This window comes from Arabidopsis lyrata (assembly GCF_000004255.2).
Source record: "Arabidopsis lyrata subsp. lyrata unplaced genomic scaffold ARALYscaffold_6, whole genome shotgun sequence".
NCBI lineage: Eukaryota > Viridiplantae > Streptophyta > Magnoliopsida > Brassicales > Brassicaceae > Arabidopsis > Arabidopsis lyrata.
This window is the reverse complement of record NW_003302550.1, coordinates 23,667,834-23,686,132: the sequence shown is the minus strand read 5'-3', so window position 1 is coordinate 23,686,132 and position 18,299 is coordinate 23,667,834. Positions and strand designations below refer to the sequence as shown.

The window sequence follows — 18,299 nt, the reverse complement described above, 5'->3', positions numbered from 1 at the left end:
GGGTCGTCTAGACATAGATCGTAAAGCGTACAATGCACACACCTTCCAGATAGAGAATTATGTCCGCATCTTTAAAAGATCCGAGCCTCTATATACATACATACGCATGTATTTAGATTATACAGCGAATGTTTTTTTTTCATTTTATGTTGAGAAAGAAAATGAATTAGACAAGCAAAACGAACAACACCCTTTCTCTCTGTACACAAATTTATAAATTAAACGACCAAAATGAGATAAGAAAAATATCCGAACACGAGAGAGATCAAAAACGAACAAATCTCTCTCTCTCTCTCTCTCTCTTCCTCTTTTTTGTCTCTTCTACATGAAGTAGCTCAACGACGTCTTCTTCCTCGATCCTCCTTCACCATACAGCTCGTTCCATTGCTGAAGCTCGTTCATGTTCGAGGAGTCTGAAGAAACACTTGCGCATACCTACATGTTTTTGATCATTTAGCTCTCTTTTCAATTTATATTCACAATGTGAAATTGATTGGCTTCTTAGGTTTGGACTTACCTGATCGTGGGCAGCCTTGAAATCGTTCATTGTCAGGGGACGAACATCTGTGCAGCTATACAATGGCGGTGTGGGACGGTTCTCAGCCTGAGCTACAGTTTTCTCCTGTAGTCGAAACAACAGTCAGTATAAAAAGAATTGAGTTCTGAGAGTAGAATAAATGGCCTTTCGATTCGAAGCAATGCATTAAATAGAAACTAAACCTTCTTTTCTTTCTCCAGTATTTCTCGGATTGGAAGATGTGCTGCGGTCACACACAGATTCTGCAACCAAAAAAAAATGTGAGTGTGTTTTTTGACAGTGGAAGGAGATTGAGAGGGAAGGAGAGAGAAAGTGGAGACCTTTAAGTCACTTCCTGAGTACCCATCTGTCATATTTGCTATAGCTTCTAAATCAACGTCTGGTGCTATTTCTTCTTTTGCTAGAATGACGCTCAAAATCTTTGATCTGTTCGTTGCATCTGGAAGATTAACCATCAATCTGCATAGAAGTAGTATGCAGGAGAAGCTCAACAATGGTTCCAACATGAGGAATATTCTTCACAGCTAACAGAGAACAGAGGAAAAAGTGGTGGTTTTACCTCCGAGGAAGCCGTCTAATAACAGCTTCGTCTAGATCAAATGGTCTGTTGGTGGCAGCGAGTACCAGAACCCGTTCTCTATCCTTTGTTCGTAAACCGTCCCAGTTTATCATGAATTCGTTCTTCATCTTACGCATAGCTTCATGTTCCCCAGGATTTTCACGTCTACCCAACATGCTATCAACCTAAATTATAATTTTCCACAGTCATCAGATCGAGAAAGTACATAAAAGATTGGCTTCAAAGGTGAGCGAACAGAGAACGCTTTTTAATCTCTTCAAACATACCTCATCAACAAAAATGACACTGGGCGCAATCTTGCTCGCTAAGGAGAAGACAGCTTTAACGTACTTCTCTCCCTCACCAAACCACTGCAAAGCATTTAGCATAAATGGTCAATTACAATCTTTAAAAGAAAGCATAAAAGGAAATCAGACACTTTATGAGAGATACCTTCGAAGTGATGCTAGACATTGAGATATTGATGAAATTTGCGCCAGCCTCAGTTGCTACTGCCTTTGCCAGCATCGTCTTCCCAGTACCAGGAGGTCCAAACAACAGTATACCTTTCGTAGGCTGCATTAAACATAAAATATATGTTTGGTTCCAGTAAAGTGGGAGTAAGTGTAACAAACATATGTGAATACGGACGGCAATCAAAAGGTACCTTTGTGAGCTGGCCTTTGCCAAACAATTCCGGTCTCTGAAGAGGAAGCATCACCAACTCCTTCAATGTTTCTTTCACATTTTCCAGAGCCCCAATATCATCAAAGGAAACACCTATATCGCTAGGTGGAATGACATCTGACAACAGTTTTTTCTCAAATTCGTTCTCAGTAACGACATCCTGAAACAGTATAGTAAAACAACTCTTAATCCGGAACTTACTAGGCAGCTTGGGAAGAAAGAAATTAAGTTACATAATATTACCTTGAGAGACTTCTTTAAACTCTTGTTTTCGTTCTGAAGATCATGTAACATCTGCAGGCCATATGTAATGCTGCAACAAGTGCCAAAATGTGATTTATAAATCAAACATGTATCTTAGCTACAGTATCACACAGCCTATACAAGAAAGCTCACCTTTCTGCAGAGATAACAAGCTTGTTGTCTTTAACTATAGGTTCTTTGCATATCATAAGATGGTGACCGAAAGCCCAGCCAACCACTTTTTCAACACCTATTAACACATACAGTTTTTGGTTAGTCAAACAACCGGCTTATCAAGACAACATACAGAAAGAAAAAAGCAAGTGAATGAGGCCTACTTTCAGATGGAAGGGTTTGATCTTTGATGCACAAGGTTCCAAGATCAGGGCAGTCAAGTCGGTTTTTGGCGAGGACCTGTAGGCATCATTATAAAGACATAAGCAAAAGAAAAAATGAAAAGAACAAGGAACGCTTAGATTACTGAAGGACATGATTAGAAGATGCTCACTGCAAGGATGCTGGTTATATTAGCCTGAACCTTCAAAATCTCTGTGTCACGGTCGAGTTTCTCCTTCCAATCCGAGAGTAAAGCTTCATCCTATCACGTCTTAAGAGCATAAGTAAAAGGAAAAATCAAATTACCCCAGACAAGAAGAAATGAATAAAGGTAACAACCTGAGGTAACTGGATGGGGACTTTGTTAGGAAATAGTCGAGTTATTTGTTTCATTGATTTAGGTGTTTCTTTGCTTCTATCGTGCAGTTTACCAAAATTATCCTGCAGATAGTATGAAAAATCATTTTCAACATCTAAAAAAGATACCAAATCTAAGATGACTTTGATGAACCTTACCATTAAGATAGAATTATTTAGGTACATTACTATTTCGAGAAATTGAGAATAATTCAAGATAAGTCAGGTCATCATACCGGAAATGCTAGATCCAGTAGTGCCGTCTGATTGCCACCAAACTTAGTAAACAAGAAACCTCCAGGATGGGACTGAAAAAGAACCATCAAACCTCTAATTAACTATACAGATAAGCAAATTAAAACCAACTTAAAAGATACCAAAACAGAAATAGAGAAGACTGAATAAGTTCCCTACTTTCTCCTTTCGGCTGTCCAACTGGGTCTGTGAGGCCATGACAACTATATTTTCCGGTAAAGTCTCGAGCTTGCTCTTCAAGGTTGCATACACATCACTGTTCCCCACAAGAGATTTCTCAATATCTTTCAGGAACAATATTAGTGACCCTCCTTCACTCTCACTATATGCGACCTATGATATGAGTCAAGAGGTTAACTATCCTGTATCTACAAGCCATAAGTAGTTATCCCATAACTTAAAGTAAAAGCTACCTCAAAGATTTCATTAATGGCGAGTTTATCAGCATCATCGCTAGAAGAACCTTCTAACCGAAGTGAGCTAGCTGCACACAAAGAATAATATTAATAAAGTTCACTTTTTAAGTGAGGTAAAGTTAGAAAAAAACAGCCCGCCGATTACCAGCACAGAAAAAACCATGGTCTTCTTCGCAGAGGCCACCAAGATCATTGCCATCTTGTACAGACCTATCGAATCTAATCCCAATTTTTGAAGCACAGTTGTCTTCAAATGCAAGGAGTACTTTTCCCTGGAAACCAGGGGCCGGTCCCCTATATTATATAGCAGGGGAAAAAGTAAGAACTAAGTTGTGAATACAACAAACATTTACAGCAGATGTGAAAACTTTAAAAAACAGTAGACAATACCTAAGCGGGCCTTGAAGAGAAGAAATTGCAGAAGCCGATGGACCTACAAATTTTACTCGGTCACCTGAAAATGATAAAATTGCTTGTTCAATAAAACAGGAAGAGTGGTACATCAAAAGAAGGATAACAGTCAGATTACACAAAAATAAAAAATAGACCATCATGCCTGCTTTGAATGTGTAACTTTTAGAAGTTGCTGTTGACACTTCTTGTTTTGGCAAAGCCTGAGAGCTTAATGTTGAGCCACCTGTTATATCAGCATCAACACTTGAAGTCGGTTTCTTATGCTGCAATACTTGTGCAGCCTGAACAGCTCTTTTAGCAAGCATAGACAGTCTTTCACGCCTAGAACCTTCTTTAGAAGATTCAGCTTCCCTGGCTGGTGATCCCTGAAGCCATCCCGAAACAGTACAAAATCAATGACTTCACTGGAATGAACAAACCTACTACTTATCAAGGAGCCTGTTGGAAAAAAATGTCGGGTGGGCACTGTGACAGGTAGCATCAAAGCTATTTGTAATGTATATATACATATACCCAAATGCTATTTACATTAGTAGTAATATAGCTGAAAAATCTCCTGACTGGGTCTCGACTATTAGGATCTTTTTTCTTTTAGAACAATCTTTGCGGATCAAGATGTATAGATCTATGTATCTATGTAGAATCCGGTTCATGGACCTCATTTTACTAGATGACTAAGGTCTGTCAACTAGAAGAAACAGAAAAGAAAAAAATAAAGAGGAAAAGAAGATTACCCCAGGCAACAAAAGAGAGTCAACAATCATCAATTTGGCCCCAAAATTCTTAGCAAGCGCTTTCACCAACATTTCCTGATATATCTCAGAGCCTGAAAATATTTCATATGGAAAACTTGGTTAGAAAAATAGGAATCTCAGACCTTAAATATACAAAGGTAAACTTGGCTAGAGGAATGGACACAGCCAAAAATAGAAATACTGCTAGTAAAGCCTCATACCTGATGGTCCAGAGAGTAATACACGGGGACACGCTGTAGTCAAGTCTGTTGCAAAATTTGCATACTTGCTTCCACCGTTCATATGGACAAACATCGATGTCATCAAAACACCCTTTGTCGTAGCACTGAGACAATTTAGATATATTTTTGGCTATAAATCATCAAACCATCAAAAGCAAGATGTATAGTATATATATAACATAATATTTAGCAACCATACCTTAAATAATATGGGAAGTTCTCAAAAGAAATTTCTATGTTTTGCGCATTGAGTACTCCTCCTCGCAGACTATCCTTAAACGCTTGGCGTCTAGTCGATATGGTTGATGAAAGGTCAAATTCTCTGAGGAATTCCCTCACTTCCCTTCGTTCATCCAGCAGTTTGGAGATGCTGCCCCGTATATCAAATGAAGAAGACTCACCAAGAAGGTGCACGATTGGTCTAATTTCATAACCAGGACCAGGAACATTTCCACCATCAGCTTCTTGAAAAGGATCTAATCCACTGCCATCGACATTCAGGTTCTCATTGGCAGTACAAGAGGTAGAAGCAGCAGCAGTTTTCTCCACAGAAGCAACAGCAGCATGGTCATTGTTACTATCAGCATCGTTCATGTCTGTATCCGAGATGTAATAATCATTGAAACTGGAAGGTACCACAGGAACCGCAGGATTTTGCTGCCTCTTGGCCGCTTTAGCAATTGGTGGTAGAAGATGTAAGTTGCGGTACTTTGATAGAGATGCCAATATAGAGGCCCCATCAACAGCTGAGGAGTCTCCTGCTCTTGTCTCGACATGAACCCCTTTCAGAGGGGCACCACGAGCTTCACATATACTTAACGAAGAAGCTCTGTCAGGAGCAGCTAGATTTTCATCTTTAAGAGGTTGAAATATCTAGAGAATGGTTAAGAAAAATTTACCAAAAGCCACTGATTTAAATATAAAAAACGTTATAAATCATTTAGAATGAATCGATAAATTTATAACTAGTAAATTTGGCGAATTAACTTTCACGCAACTCCAAAAAGGATACATAAGAATGTTTCGCAGCAATGCTGAAGATCACCTCATCCCCACCCCGTAGATGAACACAAGTACTTTTCTGGTAACACTTGCCATTGACCTGAACAATAACTCCATTCCCTATTATCTCCAGGGATGCAACTGATGGACCACCATTCTGCAAGAGACTGTGTAAGCAAAAGACTTTGAGACGAATTAGAAATAGAAAAATCTGATGTCATTACCTCAGACTGCTTCAGTTCACACAGGGTGCTGGGCATAGTTTGGTCTCTGATAGATAGATCACATCCCTTGCGTCCAACAGTAAACACAGGGCCTCTCATGATACGGTGAGGAGTCTGAAATAGCAGAGAAACACCCCAACACAGTCAGAATAAAAGAATTATAGTCACAAACAAATTAAAAAAAAAAAAAACAAAAGGCAAAGTCAAAAGAACATAGTGAACCAAGAGAAAAGAAAAGAGCAGGACATGCAGACAACAAAACTCTCAAGCGAAATTCGCAGACTTTTAGACAACAGAAAGAACTAATCACCTACCTGAGAATACTGGGAAAGTAGCTTCGCCCATGGAGCCTTTAAAGCCCTCTTCTTAGCAGCCTTGGATTTCTCAGCATCCGCCATCACTTCAGCTAAACACCAAAACATTAGAAAGGAGGTTACTTTAGAATAGGCATGGTGAGATCACCAGGAAAAAAAGGGAAAACCTGCTACGGTAGGTGTGGCCAAGACTTCAACTTCAGGGTTAGCGTCGGTTTCAGGAGAGTTCTCCATCACCGGGACATCAGTGATAACAACAGGCTTCTCGGCATCCATAGCCTGTGGATCAGAGGATCCAAGTTCCGGCTCGCCAGATTCCGATCCAGGATCCGAAGCAGGTCCTTGATTCTCGATCGGAACCTCGCTCGCTGATGAAGAACCAGCCGGTTCCGCCGCCGCCGCCTAGGGTTTCCAAAATTTAAAAAATCAGATCCCCGGAAAAACAAGATTAAACAAACAAGAAGAGGAAAAAAAAACCCAGATTCAAAAATCCAGAATCAAAATCTGGAATTGGGGGAAAAAGAACGCACAGGCTCGAGAGCAGAAGCAGCGGCATCGATCTTAACCTTAGATCGCTTGTTAGGCCTTTGAGAAGAAGAAGCTTCAGGAGAAGAAGAAGAAGCACAGAAACGCTTGGAAGCGGAAGAGCTACGTCTCGTCTCAACCATATCTCACGACCCTCTCTTTTCTTTCTCCGCCTTGACTTCGCCTTTTGATCCAAACAAGAACCGCTTTGGTTTCCCGATAGAGAGAGAAGAGAAGAGATTAGAGATAGGCGAAGGAAGGAAGGAGATAGAGAGATAGAGGCGAAATCGAAGAATCAGAGAGATATCATGTAAATGATTACTGCCAAGGTCAATTTATAAATAAACGTTAACCTGCTAACTTTTTTTTAATACTACTCTATATATTACTATTGTATATCTCTGCGTTTAATTAGTTACTGTACATTTACGGGTCAAATATATACTATATAATTTGACCTCCGATATTCCACATTTTTGCCTAAATTTGAACAATATAATACCCAAATTTACATCCACATAATAAACTTTGATTGATATATTTGCATATTAACTAATTTTCTTTAATGTAAATAAATATATAATTATTAAAGTTTATATTAATTTTAATAATATATTTTATGTTATTCAAAAAATCATAAACGCATACGACAATATAGATCCCATAATCGATGAATACACATCTCGCGTTCTAAAGTAAATGTTGTAGTTTTGTCGATTGCGTCTGTCTGATCTATATAACGATAATTCTGTTATCCATAAATTAAAAAGTACTTTTTTTTTTGGTGTGAATTAAAAAGTACTTAGCTGTTGAAATAAACGAATCCGACAAATTTATTAATTTAAAAATCTAAAAAATCTAGTAATTGTTTGACTTCTAAACTTTTCAAACAAAATCACATAGGGAAAGCATAAACATGTATCTCTGCTTATAGCTAATTTAATTAATAAATAAACTAAATGAATTTCAAAAAAAAAAAATAGTTATTCCAAACTCGTGTAATAGTTTAAACCTAAAATATGTGAAATCAAGTGGGATAAAATATTCTTGGACATTTTTACATTCAGAGAATATATTTAGAATAGATATTTCCTTTTTAGAAAAAACATTTCACTTTTTATAATTGTACAAAAAGAGAAAGCGAGAGTTATATTGTAGCTCCCCGCTTGGGCAAATACCACAAGCACGTATACAAGAGATAAAAGGAGGTAAGATTCTTCTACTTGCTTTTTCTGGAGATAATTGACTCCAACTAGTAGTAGTAGTAGTCAAATCTTTTACTTTACCACATTCACTCACAATGACGCAAACACTATGGTCAAACTCTGTTTTTATCACTATTTTTTTTTTAGAGTGATTTATTTTATATTTCTCATAAATTCCAAACTCTTTAATTGTAATGTGATATTTTGATATAGCTTTAAGATATTTATAAGATTTTGTAAATTTAGACAAAAGGGCGTTTTTGAGGCATGTATAACATACCTGAATGTGTAACGATGGGGGAGGAATTATTGGGAGAAAAATCTCATCCAATCTTAATTCTTAAGACCAAAAAAAACAACAAATGAAGTAAAGAAAAAGTCAAACTAAATCACCCAAGTTCTATATATAATAGAATCCTCAAGAATAGGTTTATCGAAATCAAATCAATAATGTTTGACCAAGAACATGAAATCGTAAAGAATCTTTTTTAAAGAAGAAAAAATACCGGACCGGTTAGTTCGCTACTACACAACAACAACAACAACAACACATGTTTCGTTCGATGAACAATAACACTTTGGGGGTATCGGTTCGTCTAACCGTTGGTTTTGTATTGGGCACGTGTTCGCATGAATCCAGTCTAATAAGTCTTTTTGACTATATACACATCCATGCATGCCAGTGCCACATCACGTGACCTTTTTGTAATTTAATTTATGGCGGTTACAATGTGAATGTTCATTTAAGGAAAATTAAATATATATCATCACATCTAACTTTATAGAAATATATAAATTATAAAATCTAGCAAATAATGTAAATTTATGAATATCAAAATTTTTTACCAAGTTGTGATTTTCCTTGTCTAATATTTTTTTTTTTTCATCCCTTGTCTAATACTCTAATGTAAATATGCTTCAGCTTTATAACCAATTTTTTTTAAAGATTCATTAACAACTTTTTTCTTAAAGATTATAACAAAAAAATATGATTCAAAAAAAAAAAAAAAAGATCCAGTCAGCAATTTGAATGCAAAGACCAAATTACCACAAGATCTATGAACTTCACCGACTAAAAACTAAGGGTACTTCGGTCATTTATTAAATAAAGAAAAAAATGTGACAGGTATAAAATCGTTAAAATTGTGTTTTTAATCTGCAATTCATAAATCCTCAAAAGTAGAAGAAAGGGGGTAAATTCCTTAAACCCTAAAACGCCATTGTTATCTCCTTCTCCACAAGTTTCGTAAAAGTTTGAAGCTTTAGACACCAGTAGTAGTAGTGTCGTCGATGGTAGTATCAGATCAAACTTCGTTTTACGCTTCGAAGCTATCAGGTTGTTTCATCGTTTCTAACTTTTCTATTCATCTTCTTCCGTTGGTTTTTACTCGAATCGGAGATTTTTTTTTGATTGGAGAGAGATTTTCAATTTCTTACAGGACGAACTTGGGCCTCTGTTGTTTCCGGTGATGGTGGTGGTAACGAGCTTGGTGCTCTGAGTTTTGTTAACGATTTCGATACCTCGTCTCAGTCTTTAGCGGGAAAATCGGAATGTTGCGATATTGATCGAGCTGATGATATTGGTTTATTTGACTTGGATCAATCAGTTTCTCCGATGACTGAGATTGTTACGGACGATTCTGTTTCTTCGGAAATAGAGGGAGAAAGAATTGGGGTTGAAGAAGCTATGAAAGAGATTGAGGAAGATAGTGTGGGTAAATTTGAAAATGTGAGTGTTGATGTTGTAGATGAGAATTTGGTTTCTTATGAAACCGAGAAAGATGAAATTGAGGTAAGGGAGAGTGAGAACGAAGTAAAGGATTTAGAAGAAGCGGTGAAAAAAGATTACGGAGGATGGTGTGGGTAAGTTTGAATTTGTGAGTGTTGATGTTGAAGAGAAAGAGGTTGTGGATGAGACTCTAGTTTCTTATGTAATTGAGAAAGAGGAAATTGGAGATAAGGAGAGTGAGAATGAAGTAAAGGGTGTGGAAGAAGCCTATGATGAGGTGAAAAAGGTAGATGTTTTAGTATCTGAAGATGGAACGAAAAAGGAGAAGTCTTGGTTTAGTGATAAAGTCGATGATGAAGATAATATTGATCAGGTCGTAGAAAAAGAGGCTGTGAAGTTAAGAAACTTTATTATGGAACTATTAACCACGGAGTCTCTGCATGTTGATGTGGTTGATAAGAACACTCTGAATATTCAGGAGACTGTTTCTACATGTGAGTTTAGTGCTGAAGACATGGAAATCAAACAGGCATCTTCTGGAGAAGGTGTTGTTGGGTCTGAAAGTGATGAAGACACTAAAGGGATGATAATAGGGAGTTCAAAATCTGGAGAACAGTTCTTGGAAGAGTTGGAAGAGGTTTCTTCTGGTATTCAAGTCCATTCCGATGAAACAAACATTCCTAACCATCACGTTGATAGGATTGATGGCCAGATTTTCACTGATTCTGACGAGGAAGTAGACACGAATGATGACGTTGAGGAGAAAACTTTTGATTCTGCGGCTTTGACTGCGTTTCTAAAGGCAGCCACTAGTGGAAGTTCAGATGGTGGTAATTTTACCATATCGCAGGATGTAATGAAGCTTTTTTCTATGGAACCTCAAGCTGGTCTGGGTTCCTCTTTAAGATTTGTTCAATCTCCAGCCCCACTTCCAAATCATTCCAACATCTTTCCTAGTCTAAAAGTTCAAATGGGTGGAGAGAGTGAGAATAACTTGAGCGAGGAAGAGAAACATAAGTTAGAAAAATTGCAAAGTATGCGTGTAAAATATTTGCGTCTTGTGCATAGGTTGGAGCAGTCTGTAGAAGATTCAATAGCAGTGCATGTGCTTTATGCTCTTGCATTTCTTACTTTGAGACATTCTGGTCAGTTGTTCAGTCTTGACGCTGCAAAGAAGATGGTTATGGAGTCTGAGGCTAAGGGAAAAGACTTAAATTTCTCCCTAAACATATTGGTCCTTGGAAAATCCGGAGTGGGGAAAAGTGCTACGATAAATTCCATCTTGGGTGATCAGAAGGCATCAATTCATGCATTTCAACCATCCACCACTTCAGTTCTAGAAATTTCTGGAACGGTGGGTGGTGTCAAGGTCACAATCATCGACACTCCGGGCTTAAAGTCTTCTGCCATGGATCAAAGCGCCAATTCCAAAATGTTGTCTTCAGTGAAGAAGATAATGAAGAAGTGTCCCCCTGATATGGTTCTTTATGTTGATCGTCTTGATGCTCAGAATAGAGGCTTGGACAATATGCCCTTGCTAAGGACGATTACTGCGTCTCTTGGTTCATCCATATTGAAAAACGCCATAGTGTTATTGACCCATGCTGGTTGTGCCCCTCCTGATGGCCCGTATGACACTCCTTTGAGCTATGATGTGTTTGTAGAACAGTGCTCACATATTGTTCAACAGTCTATTGGACATGCCGTTGGTGATCTACGCTTGATAAACCCAAGATTAGTGAACAAAGTTTCTCTTGTTGAGAATCATCCCTTATGTAGGAAGAACCGGGAGGGAGTGAAGGTTCTCCCAAATCTTGGAGACCTTAGCTGTTACTTTTGTGCTACTCTAAGAAGCTTATTTCAAATACACGTTCTCTATTGAAGCCTCTAGAAGCATTGGACCATCGTAAATTATTTGGTTTCCAAGTTCCAGCGCTGCCTCTCCCTAACTTGTTGTCTTGGCTGTTGCAGTCCCGTGCACATCCTAAGCTCCCTGCAGATCAAGGCGGTGATAGTGTTGATTCTGATATCGAAATTGATGTGTCTGATTCTGAGCAGGAAGATGGGGAAGATGACGAGTATGAACAGCTGCCACCATTTAAGCCTCTTGGAAAAACTCAACTTGCAAAACTCTCATAGGAACAGAGAAAAGCTTACTTTGACGAGTATGATTACAGGGTAAAGCTTTTGCAGAAGAAACAATGGAGGGAGGAGTTGAGGAGGATGAGAGAGATAAAGAAAAACGGGAAGAAGAAGGTCACTGAAAGTGAGTATTGTTACCCTGAAGAAGAAGAGGCTCCACCTGCATTGGCTCCTGTTGTATTACTGGATGTCGTCTTGCCACCTTCATTTGACAGTGATAACTCAGCTTATCGTTACCGTCGTCTGGAACCCACTTCCCAGCTTATTACCAGGTCAGTGTTGAACCCCCAAGGCTGAGACCATGATTGTGGACTTGACTGTGTTATCGCAGAACAGAGTCTCGCCATATCTAATCGATTCCCTGCCGCAGTTAGTGCCCAAGTGACCAAGGACAAGAAAGAGTTCAACATTCATCTAGACTCCTCTATCTGTGCTAAGCACGGGGACTATGGATCTACCATGGCAGGGCTTGTTATCCAGGGAAGTGAGCAACTTATGTATACGTTAAAAGGAGAAACCAAATTCAAGAACTCAAAGAGGAATGAGACGACTCTTGGAGGGCTAGTGACATTCTTTGGTGGGAAAATTCCCAGTGGTCTCAAACTCGAGAAACAGATCGCCTTGGGAAAACGGGTCGTCCTCGTGGGAAATGCAGGGACCACGAGGTCACAAGGAGACTCAGCTTATGAATGAAACCTCGAGGTCAGGCTTAGAGAAGCAGATTTCCCAATAGGCCAAAACCAATCCCATATGGGAGTGTCTCTAAAGAAGTCGAAAGATGATTTAACAGTCACATCCAATGTACGACATCAAGTCTCTGCTGGAAGACAAACAAAGGTAACAGCTTTTGCAAGTCTTGACAGCAAAAGGAATGGGCGTTTAACAGTCCGAACCAGCAGTTCAGATCAGTTGCAGATTGCTGTCATGGCTCTTCTTCCCCTTGCCATATCAATCTACAAGAGGATTTTTGGATCAGGAGATAACTGATCTTTAGGATTAGGGAGTTTTTCTTTAAATAGAAAAGCTTTTCGTTATGAGAATTTGTGAGAAAAGTTGATTTCTTGTTCTATTGAGATGATTATTTGGTGTCACTAATTCATACCTCTCTCTTGTTGTTCCTCGTATTATCAAGAGAATCTTGCTGATTCTAATTATGTTTTTGCCCAATTCGATACTTTGATTGAAATTATTATCAAAGACGTTTACAAGAATTTATAAATACTTTTACCAAGAAGAAGGAAAAAAAAAATACATTTACCAAAAAAAAAAAAAGAATTTATAAATAGCTCGTAAAAGAAATAGAGAAGAAGCCCAAATAAAATAATGGAGGATGAAGCAGAGAATTTGAGAGCAGCTTTTGGCGATTCATCGGATGATGAAGATCGGCCGGGAAAAGAAACCATAGGGATCGGAGAGTCGACGGTATGGGAGCGAGTGGAGGAGATAAATGGTTTATGGCTCTGTAGAAACTTTCTCTCTATTGCTCATCAGTCTGATTTGCTCTCCGCGATTCTAAACGGTACCCTTGGCTCTTCTTTTGTTTCTAATTCTTAAATGTGTTGTTGTGTTATCGATTGTTTTACTAAAGTTTGTTAATCCAAAATTTCTGCAGAAGGTTGGTTCGTTGAAGAATCTATTAACCAGGTACTAAACCTCAATCATCTGTTTAGTTGATTTCGTACCGAACCCAGAATTTCGTTTCTTTTCGCCCCCCATGATCTTACTGTTCTTTCCTTGGTTACTTGAAAGCAATGTTAAGGGTTTAGCTTCTTACTAGTTTAGACAAAAAAAATTTACAACTCCTGCTTGCATACTTGTCTATGATGCTTCTTGGAGTTTAGTGTGACATGATAAAGAAACTAAAGCTTCTGTCTTTTTCTTTTCGGAAAGGCGATGAGATTTGGTGATCTCCCTTCATGGGCAACAGAACTATCTGATCTCATACGCGAGACTGTGGAATCTGTTGATCTTCCGGTGTTGTCTGCTGATTTACTGTGGAGAGAACCTCTGTTTGACCAGCTCATTGTCAATTTATACCAACCAGGTGAGGTGCGGTACTTTCACTTTGCTCTTAGCATCTTTCTTACTTAGTAAACACTTTCGCTCTTCTTTAGTAGAACCACTAGATTTACAGCTTGTCATGGTTTCTTGAAGGATTAGAAATAGATAATTTAAGAGAGTTTCAAAATAAGCAGATAATTAGTCATAGGTTACTGAGACATTAGAACATGAATTCGTGACAATGCAAAAAACTGGATGATATTTAACAGGGGATAATGCAAAAAGCTAGAAGAACCAATAGAGTAACATCTTGTTCTGGTTTCATGGAGAATATGAATTAGATAGTTTAAGAGCGATTCACAATGAGTGAAAGCAGATAACCAGTCATAGACAGACATTAGACCAAGATTTCGACAAAATACAAAAAAAAGTTTGGATGATGGTGCAAATGCTAGAAGAACCCAATAGAGTAACCTCTTGTCTTTCTCAGTTTCTTGAAGCATTTCAATTAGTTAGTTTGAAAATGGGTGAAGGCAGATCAAGATTTCATGAAAATGCAATGATCTTTCAACAGGGAATTTGTGCACATGTTGATCTGCTGCGTTTTGAAGATGGAATTGCCATTGTCTCTCTGGAGTCACCTTGCGTGATGCGGTTCAGTCCCGCAGAAAAGGAAGAAGATGAATATGTGGATATTTTGTTGACCCCGGGATCTCTCATCCTCATGTCTGGAGAAGCTCGGTATCGATGGAAACACGAGATTAATCGAAAGCAGAATGGGTTTCAGGTATGGGAAGGAGAAGAAATTGATCAGAAACGAAGAATCTCCATTACCTTGAGAAAGCTATGTCAAGCGTAAGTGTGTAGTCAATCTGATTTAAATCTTTATTAGAGGGAATACCTTTTTGTAAACGTGATTAATTGATATGAACTTACAATGTTACACTATATCTTTAAGACTTTAACTATGTGTTTTATTAAAATATTGTTTTAAATATCTTATTATATAAACTATATTTGTTTTAGTCCTATTGGTTGATAGTTTGATAAATTGCAGATTTGCAGCAGAAATTTCGATTAAGGTATACTCAGTTTTATAATATAAGAGAATTACTGATAAACTAGGGGTGGTCCCCGCGCCCGACGCGGGGTTGTAGGGGTTTTAATACCATTATTAGTAATGAACAATTAATAGTGTTTAATCTATATATATATAATAGAAACATAAATGAGAAAAATGATATATTTAAACAATAGATATATTATTAAAATAATAATAGTTGCATAAAATATACAATAAAAAACTCGATTTTGGTTGATGTTGTGTGTCATGATTTTTTCTCCACACTGCCTTAGTTTGGTTCAAAGGTGATGTGTTTAAGCATGTTTTTAATATGTGGGTTAGTCACTTAAAAAATAGACCACTCGTTAAAAACAGGTTTCTTGGGGATAAATTCAATCCGATGAATGTTGTCTATGCACTTTTGCAACGGAGTCTCAAAATCACCTCATGTTCCTCTGTGAGCTCTTCCGAGGTGTGAAATTTGGTTTTCTCTAAGCTTTATTCTCGACAAAAGTTGTTTTGCTCTTGGGCTGAGCTGCTGTCTTGGACCTGACGCTCTTCCTCTTCTGAGACACTTAAATAATTGTCCATTCGTCAAAGACAGGTTTCTTGGGAATAAATTCAATCTGATGAGTGTTGTCTTTGCATTTTTGCAACGGAGTCTCGGGATCACCTCCTGCTCCTCTGTAAGCTCTTTCCAGGTGTGGAAGTTAGCTTTCTCTAGGCTTTGTCCTCGATAAAGGTTGTTTTTCTCTTGGGTTGAGCTACTTTCTTAGACCTGACGTTCTTCCTCTCTAGAGTAACTTAAATAATTGCACACTCGTCAAAGACTGACTTCTCGGGGGTTTGCACTTTTGCAACAGAGTCTCTGGATTACGTTCTGCTCCTCTGTGAGCTCTTCCCATGTGTGGAATTTGGTTTTATCTATGCTTTATATATCTATGAAAAATATTAGTTTAAAGAATATAAACTGTCTCGTATAAAGTTCTCCTAAATGGTTCACCGAGGGGCTTTATTAGACCGTCCAGAGGAATCTGCTAAGGTGATCCTATTTCCCCATTCATGTTTATTCTATGTACGGAAGCCCTGGTTGTAAAACTTAAAGATGTAGAATGGAATGGCCGCATTCAAGGTTTGCAAATTTCCCGAGCAAGTCCTTCCACCTCCCACCTGTTGTTCGCAGACGACAGTTTATTCTTCTGTAAGGCAGACGCGTCTCAAGGTCAAGAAATCATTAATATTCTCCTCATTTATGGCGAGGCTTTGGGACAACAGTTAAATACTGCTAAATCTTCGGTAATATTGGGCAGGATGTGGACAATGTAACCTAAAATACCGTTAAGACAACATTAGGAATCCATAAAGACGGGGGCATGGGAACGAACTTGGGTCTCCCTGAAAAAATACATGGCTCTAAGGTTCAGGTCTTTTCTTTTGTGAGAGATAGACTACAAAAGAGGCTTAATACTTGGTCAACAAAATTCTTGTCTAGAGGTGGTAAAGAAGTTCTTATAAAGTCTATTGCACATGCACTTCCGACATATGTTATGTCGTGTTTTTACTCCCGAAGGCTATTCGCTCTAAACTAAGTAGTGCCATTGCTAATTTCTGATGGAAAACCAATAAAAATAGTAATGGTATCCATTGGATAGCATGGGATAAACTCTGCACCCCATATTCCGATGGAGGTCTTTGTTGGTGTCGGATCCCGCACCAGAAGTACGAGACCAACCAAAGATTGCCACGTAATCAGGATAATGGCCCATAAAGGATGAAGCCCATTGGACCCGCGAGCCGAAAGGATGGACGAAGTGGTTGTCACCATTTAGATAACCCGAAGTGACTGCACTATGACGCGAGTTCGGTGTAGAAGACACGGGTAAGTCGGTTCGAAGACATTTGGGCCAGAAGAGGCGAGGCCCGTGAAGATCAGAGTCAACTCAAATTCAAACGTTGAGCATTAAAGCCGAAGAATCAAAACGGACACATTTAAGAAGGAATAATTGTACTTAATTACTCATTTTAAATGTCGTTTAGCTATGTATAAATATAGAGGCCAGTGGCCATGTAAAGGGGGGACCATCTAAAAAAAAGAGAGAAATAATATAGCAATTTTCGTATCAATTTACAAGTTCTTACGTATTCATTTTTGTCCCTCAAGAATAATCTTTCCCATTTAACAAAATACTTGAGTGTGTGAATCCGACTTCCACATTTTGGCGCCGTCTGTGGGGATATCAGGATTCTTGAGTGGGCAGATTTCTTCTTTTCTACATTTCCGAGATAAGCGACAATGTCCGGAGGAGACGCCGTTGAAACATCATTGGCCGAAACCCTCAAAGCTATGCAGCAAACCATGTCGGACATATCACAAAAGTTCTCGGATGTGGAGAAGGCCGTCGATACGTTGCAAACATCCCAGGTATCTCTTAGTCAAAACGTCAATAATATACAAACTCGTGTTCGCTCTTTAAGTGCAGGAAACCCGGTGGGAACCCGAAGAGGGATATTCAACTCGCCAAGTTCCGCTGCACGAAATGAAACCAGCGGACAAACAACTCCCGGTGCTACAAATAATGTAGCTCAGACGTCGGAAGAAGAGACGCAGCTCGGGGATGAAGAACAATTTGCAGCTCAGTACGAGCAGGAGAACCTCGACCAGTTCGAGACCATGAAGAAGGTTAGCCAGGAATTAAAAGAAATGAAATCAAAATTTCATCAGGCTACAAGTTCGGAGCCAGACATTAATCGAGTCATTGAAGAAGCAAGGCGAACCCCTTTTATCCCGCGAATTGCAAGTTTGAGGATCAAAGATTCCCGGAAGCTCAAGTTGGACCCTTACAGCGGATTGGAGGATCCAAAAAGCTATCTTGCAGCCTTTCTGATCGCTGCAGGAAGAGTCGAGTTGGATGAAGCTGATGAAGATGCAGGCTATTGCAAGCTGTTTTCGGAGAATCTATGTGGCCAAGCTCTAATGTGGTTCACCCAATTAGAGCCGAGTTCGATCAGCAATTTCGACGAACTGTCAGCCGTGTTCTTAAAGCAATATTCTATCCTTATGGATAAAAGCGTTTCGGATGCCGATCTTTGGAACTTAACGCAAGGATCTAATGAGTCACTTCGAGTTTTCATCACCAAATTCAAAGGGGTGCTATCAAAACTCCCAAGAATCTCACAGCAATCAGCTTTATCTGCCCTACGAAAAGGATTGCGACATGATTCAAGGTTTAAAGAAGACTTAATACTTCATAAACCAGACACAATTCAGGATGCACTCTTCCGCGCAAACAATTGGATGGAGGTAGAAGACGAA

At 38.7% G+C, this 18,299-nt stretch overlaps 2 protein-coding genes and 1 pseudogene across 3 annotated transcripts; 2 read left to right on the top strand and 1 right to left on the bottom strand.

The window, feature by feature from the left end:
- Positions 1 to 50: 50 nt before the first annotated feature.
- LOC9310981 lies at positions 51 to 7,153 on the bottom strand. 2 transcript variants are annotated; one of them, XM_021022597.1, is made up of 27 exons: positions 6,852 to 7,153; positions 6,489 to 6,723; positions 6,322 to 6,413; positions 6,008 to 6,121; positions 5,794 to 5,940; positions 4,981 to 5,654; positions 4,761 to 4,885; positions 4,540 to 4,631; positions 3,948 to 4,170; positions 3,782 to 3,845; positions 3,537 to 3,685; positions 3,389 to 3,459; positions 3,135 to 3,308; positions 2,957 to 3,028; positions 2,703 to 2,804; positions 2,536 to 2,625; positions 2,366 to 2,441; positions 2,181 to 2,277; positions 2,028 to 2,097; positions 1,765 to 1,944; positions 1,551 to 1,673; positions 1,385 to 1,468; positions 1,098 to 1,282; positions 859 to 997; positions 721 to 780; positions 518 to 622; positions 51 to 435 (listed from the first exon to the last, which is right to left on the bottom strand). In XM_021022597.1, exons 1-27 carry the CDS (start codon positions 6,987 to 6,989, stop codon positions 322 to 324), a joined length of 3,795 nt encoding a protein of 1,264 aa, XP_020878256.1. In that variant the 5' UTR covers positions 6,990 to 7,153; the 3' UTR covers positions 51 to 321. The 2 variants fall into 2 exon arrangements, with proteins under 2 accessions (XP_020878256.1, XP_020878257.1); XM_021022598.1 differs by having other exon boundaries at positions 6,489 to 6,720.
- A 1,909-nt stretch (positions 7,154 to 9,062) lies between these two features.
- LOC9310980 lies at positions 9,063 to 13,151 on the top strand (annotated as a pseudogene).
- A 50-nt stretch (positions 13,152 to 13,201) lies between these two features.
- Positions 13,202 to 14,920, top strand: LOC9310979 (uncharacterized protein P8A3.02c). The gene is made up of 4 exons (XM_021023524.1): positions 13,202 to 13,441; positions 13,535 to 13,566; positions 13,813 to 13,971; positions 14,498 to 14,920. Exons 1-4 carry the CDS (start codon positions 13,246 to 13,248, stop codon positions 14,780 to 14,782), a joined length of 672 nt encoding a protein of 223 aa, XP_020879183.1. The 5' UTR covers positions 13,202 to 13,245; the 3' UTR covers positions 14,783 to 14,920.
- The last annotated feature ends 3,379 nt before the right edge of the window (positions 14,921 to 18,299 follow it).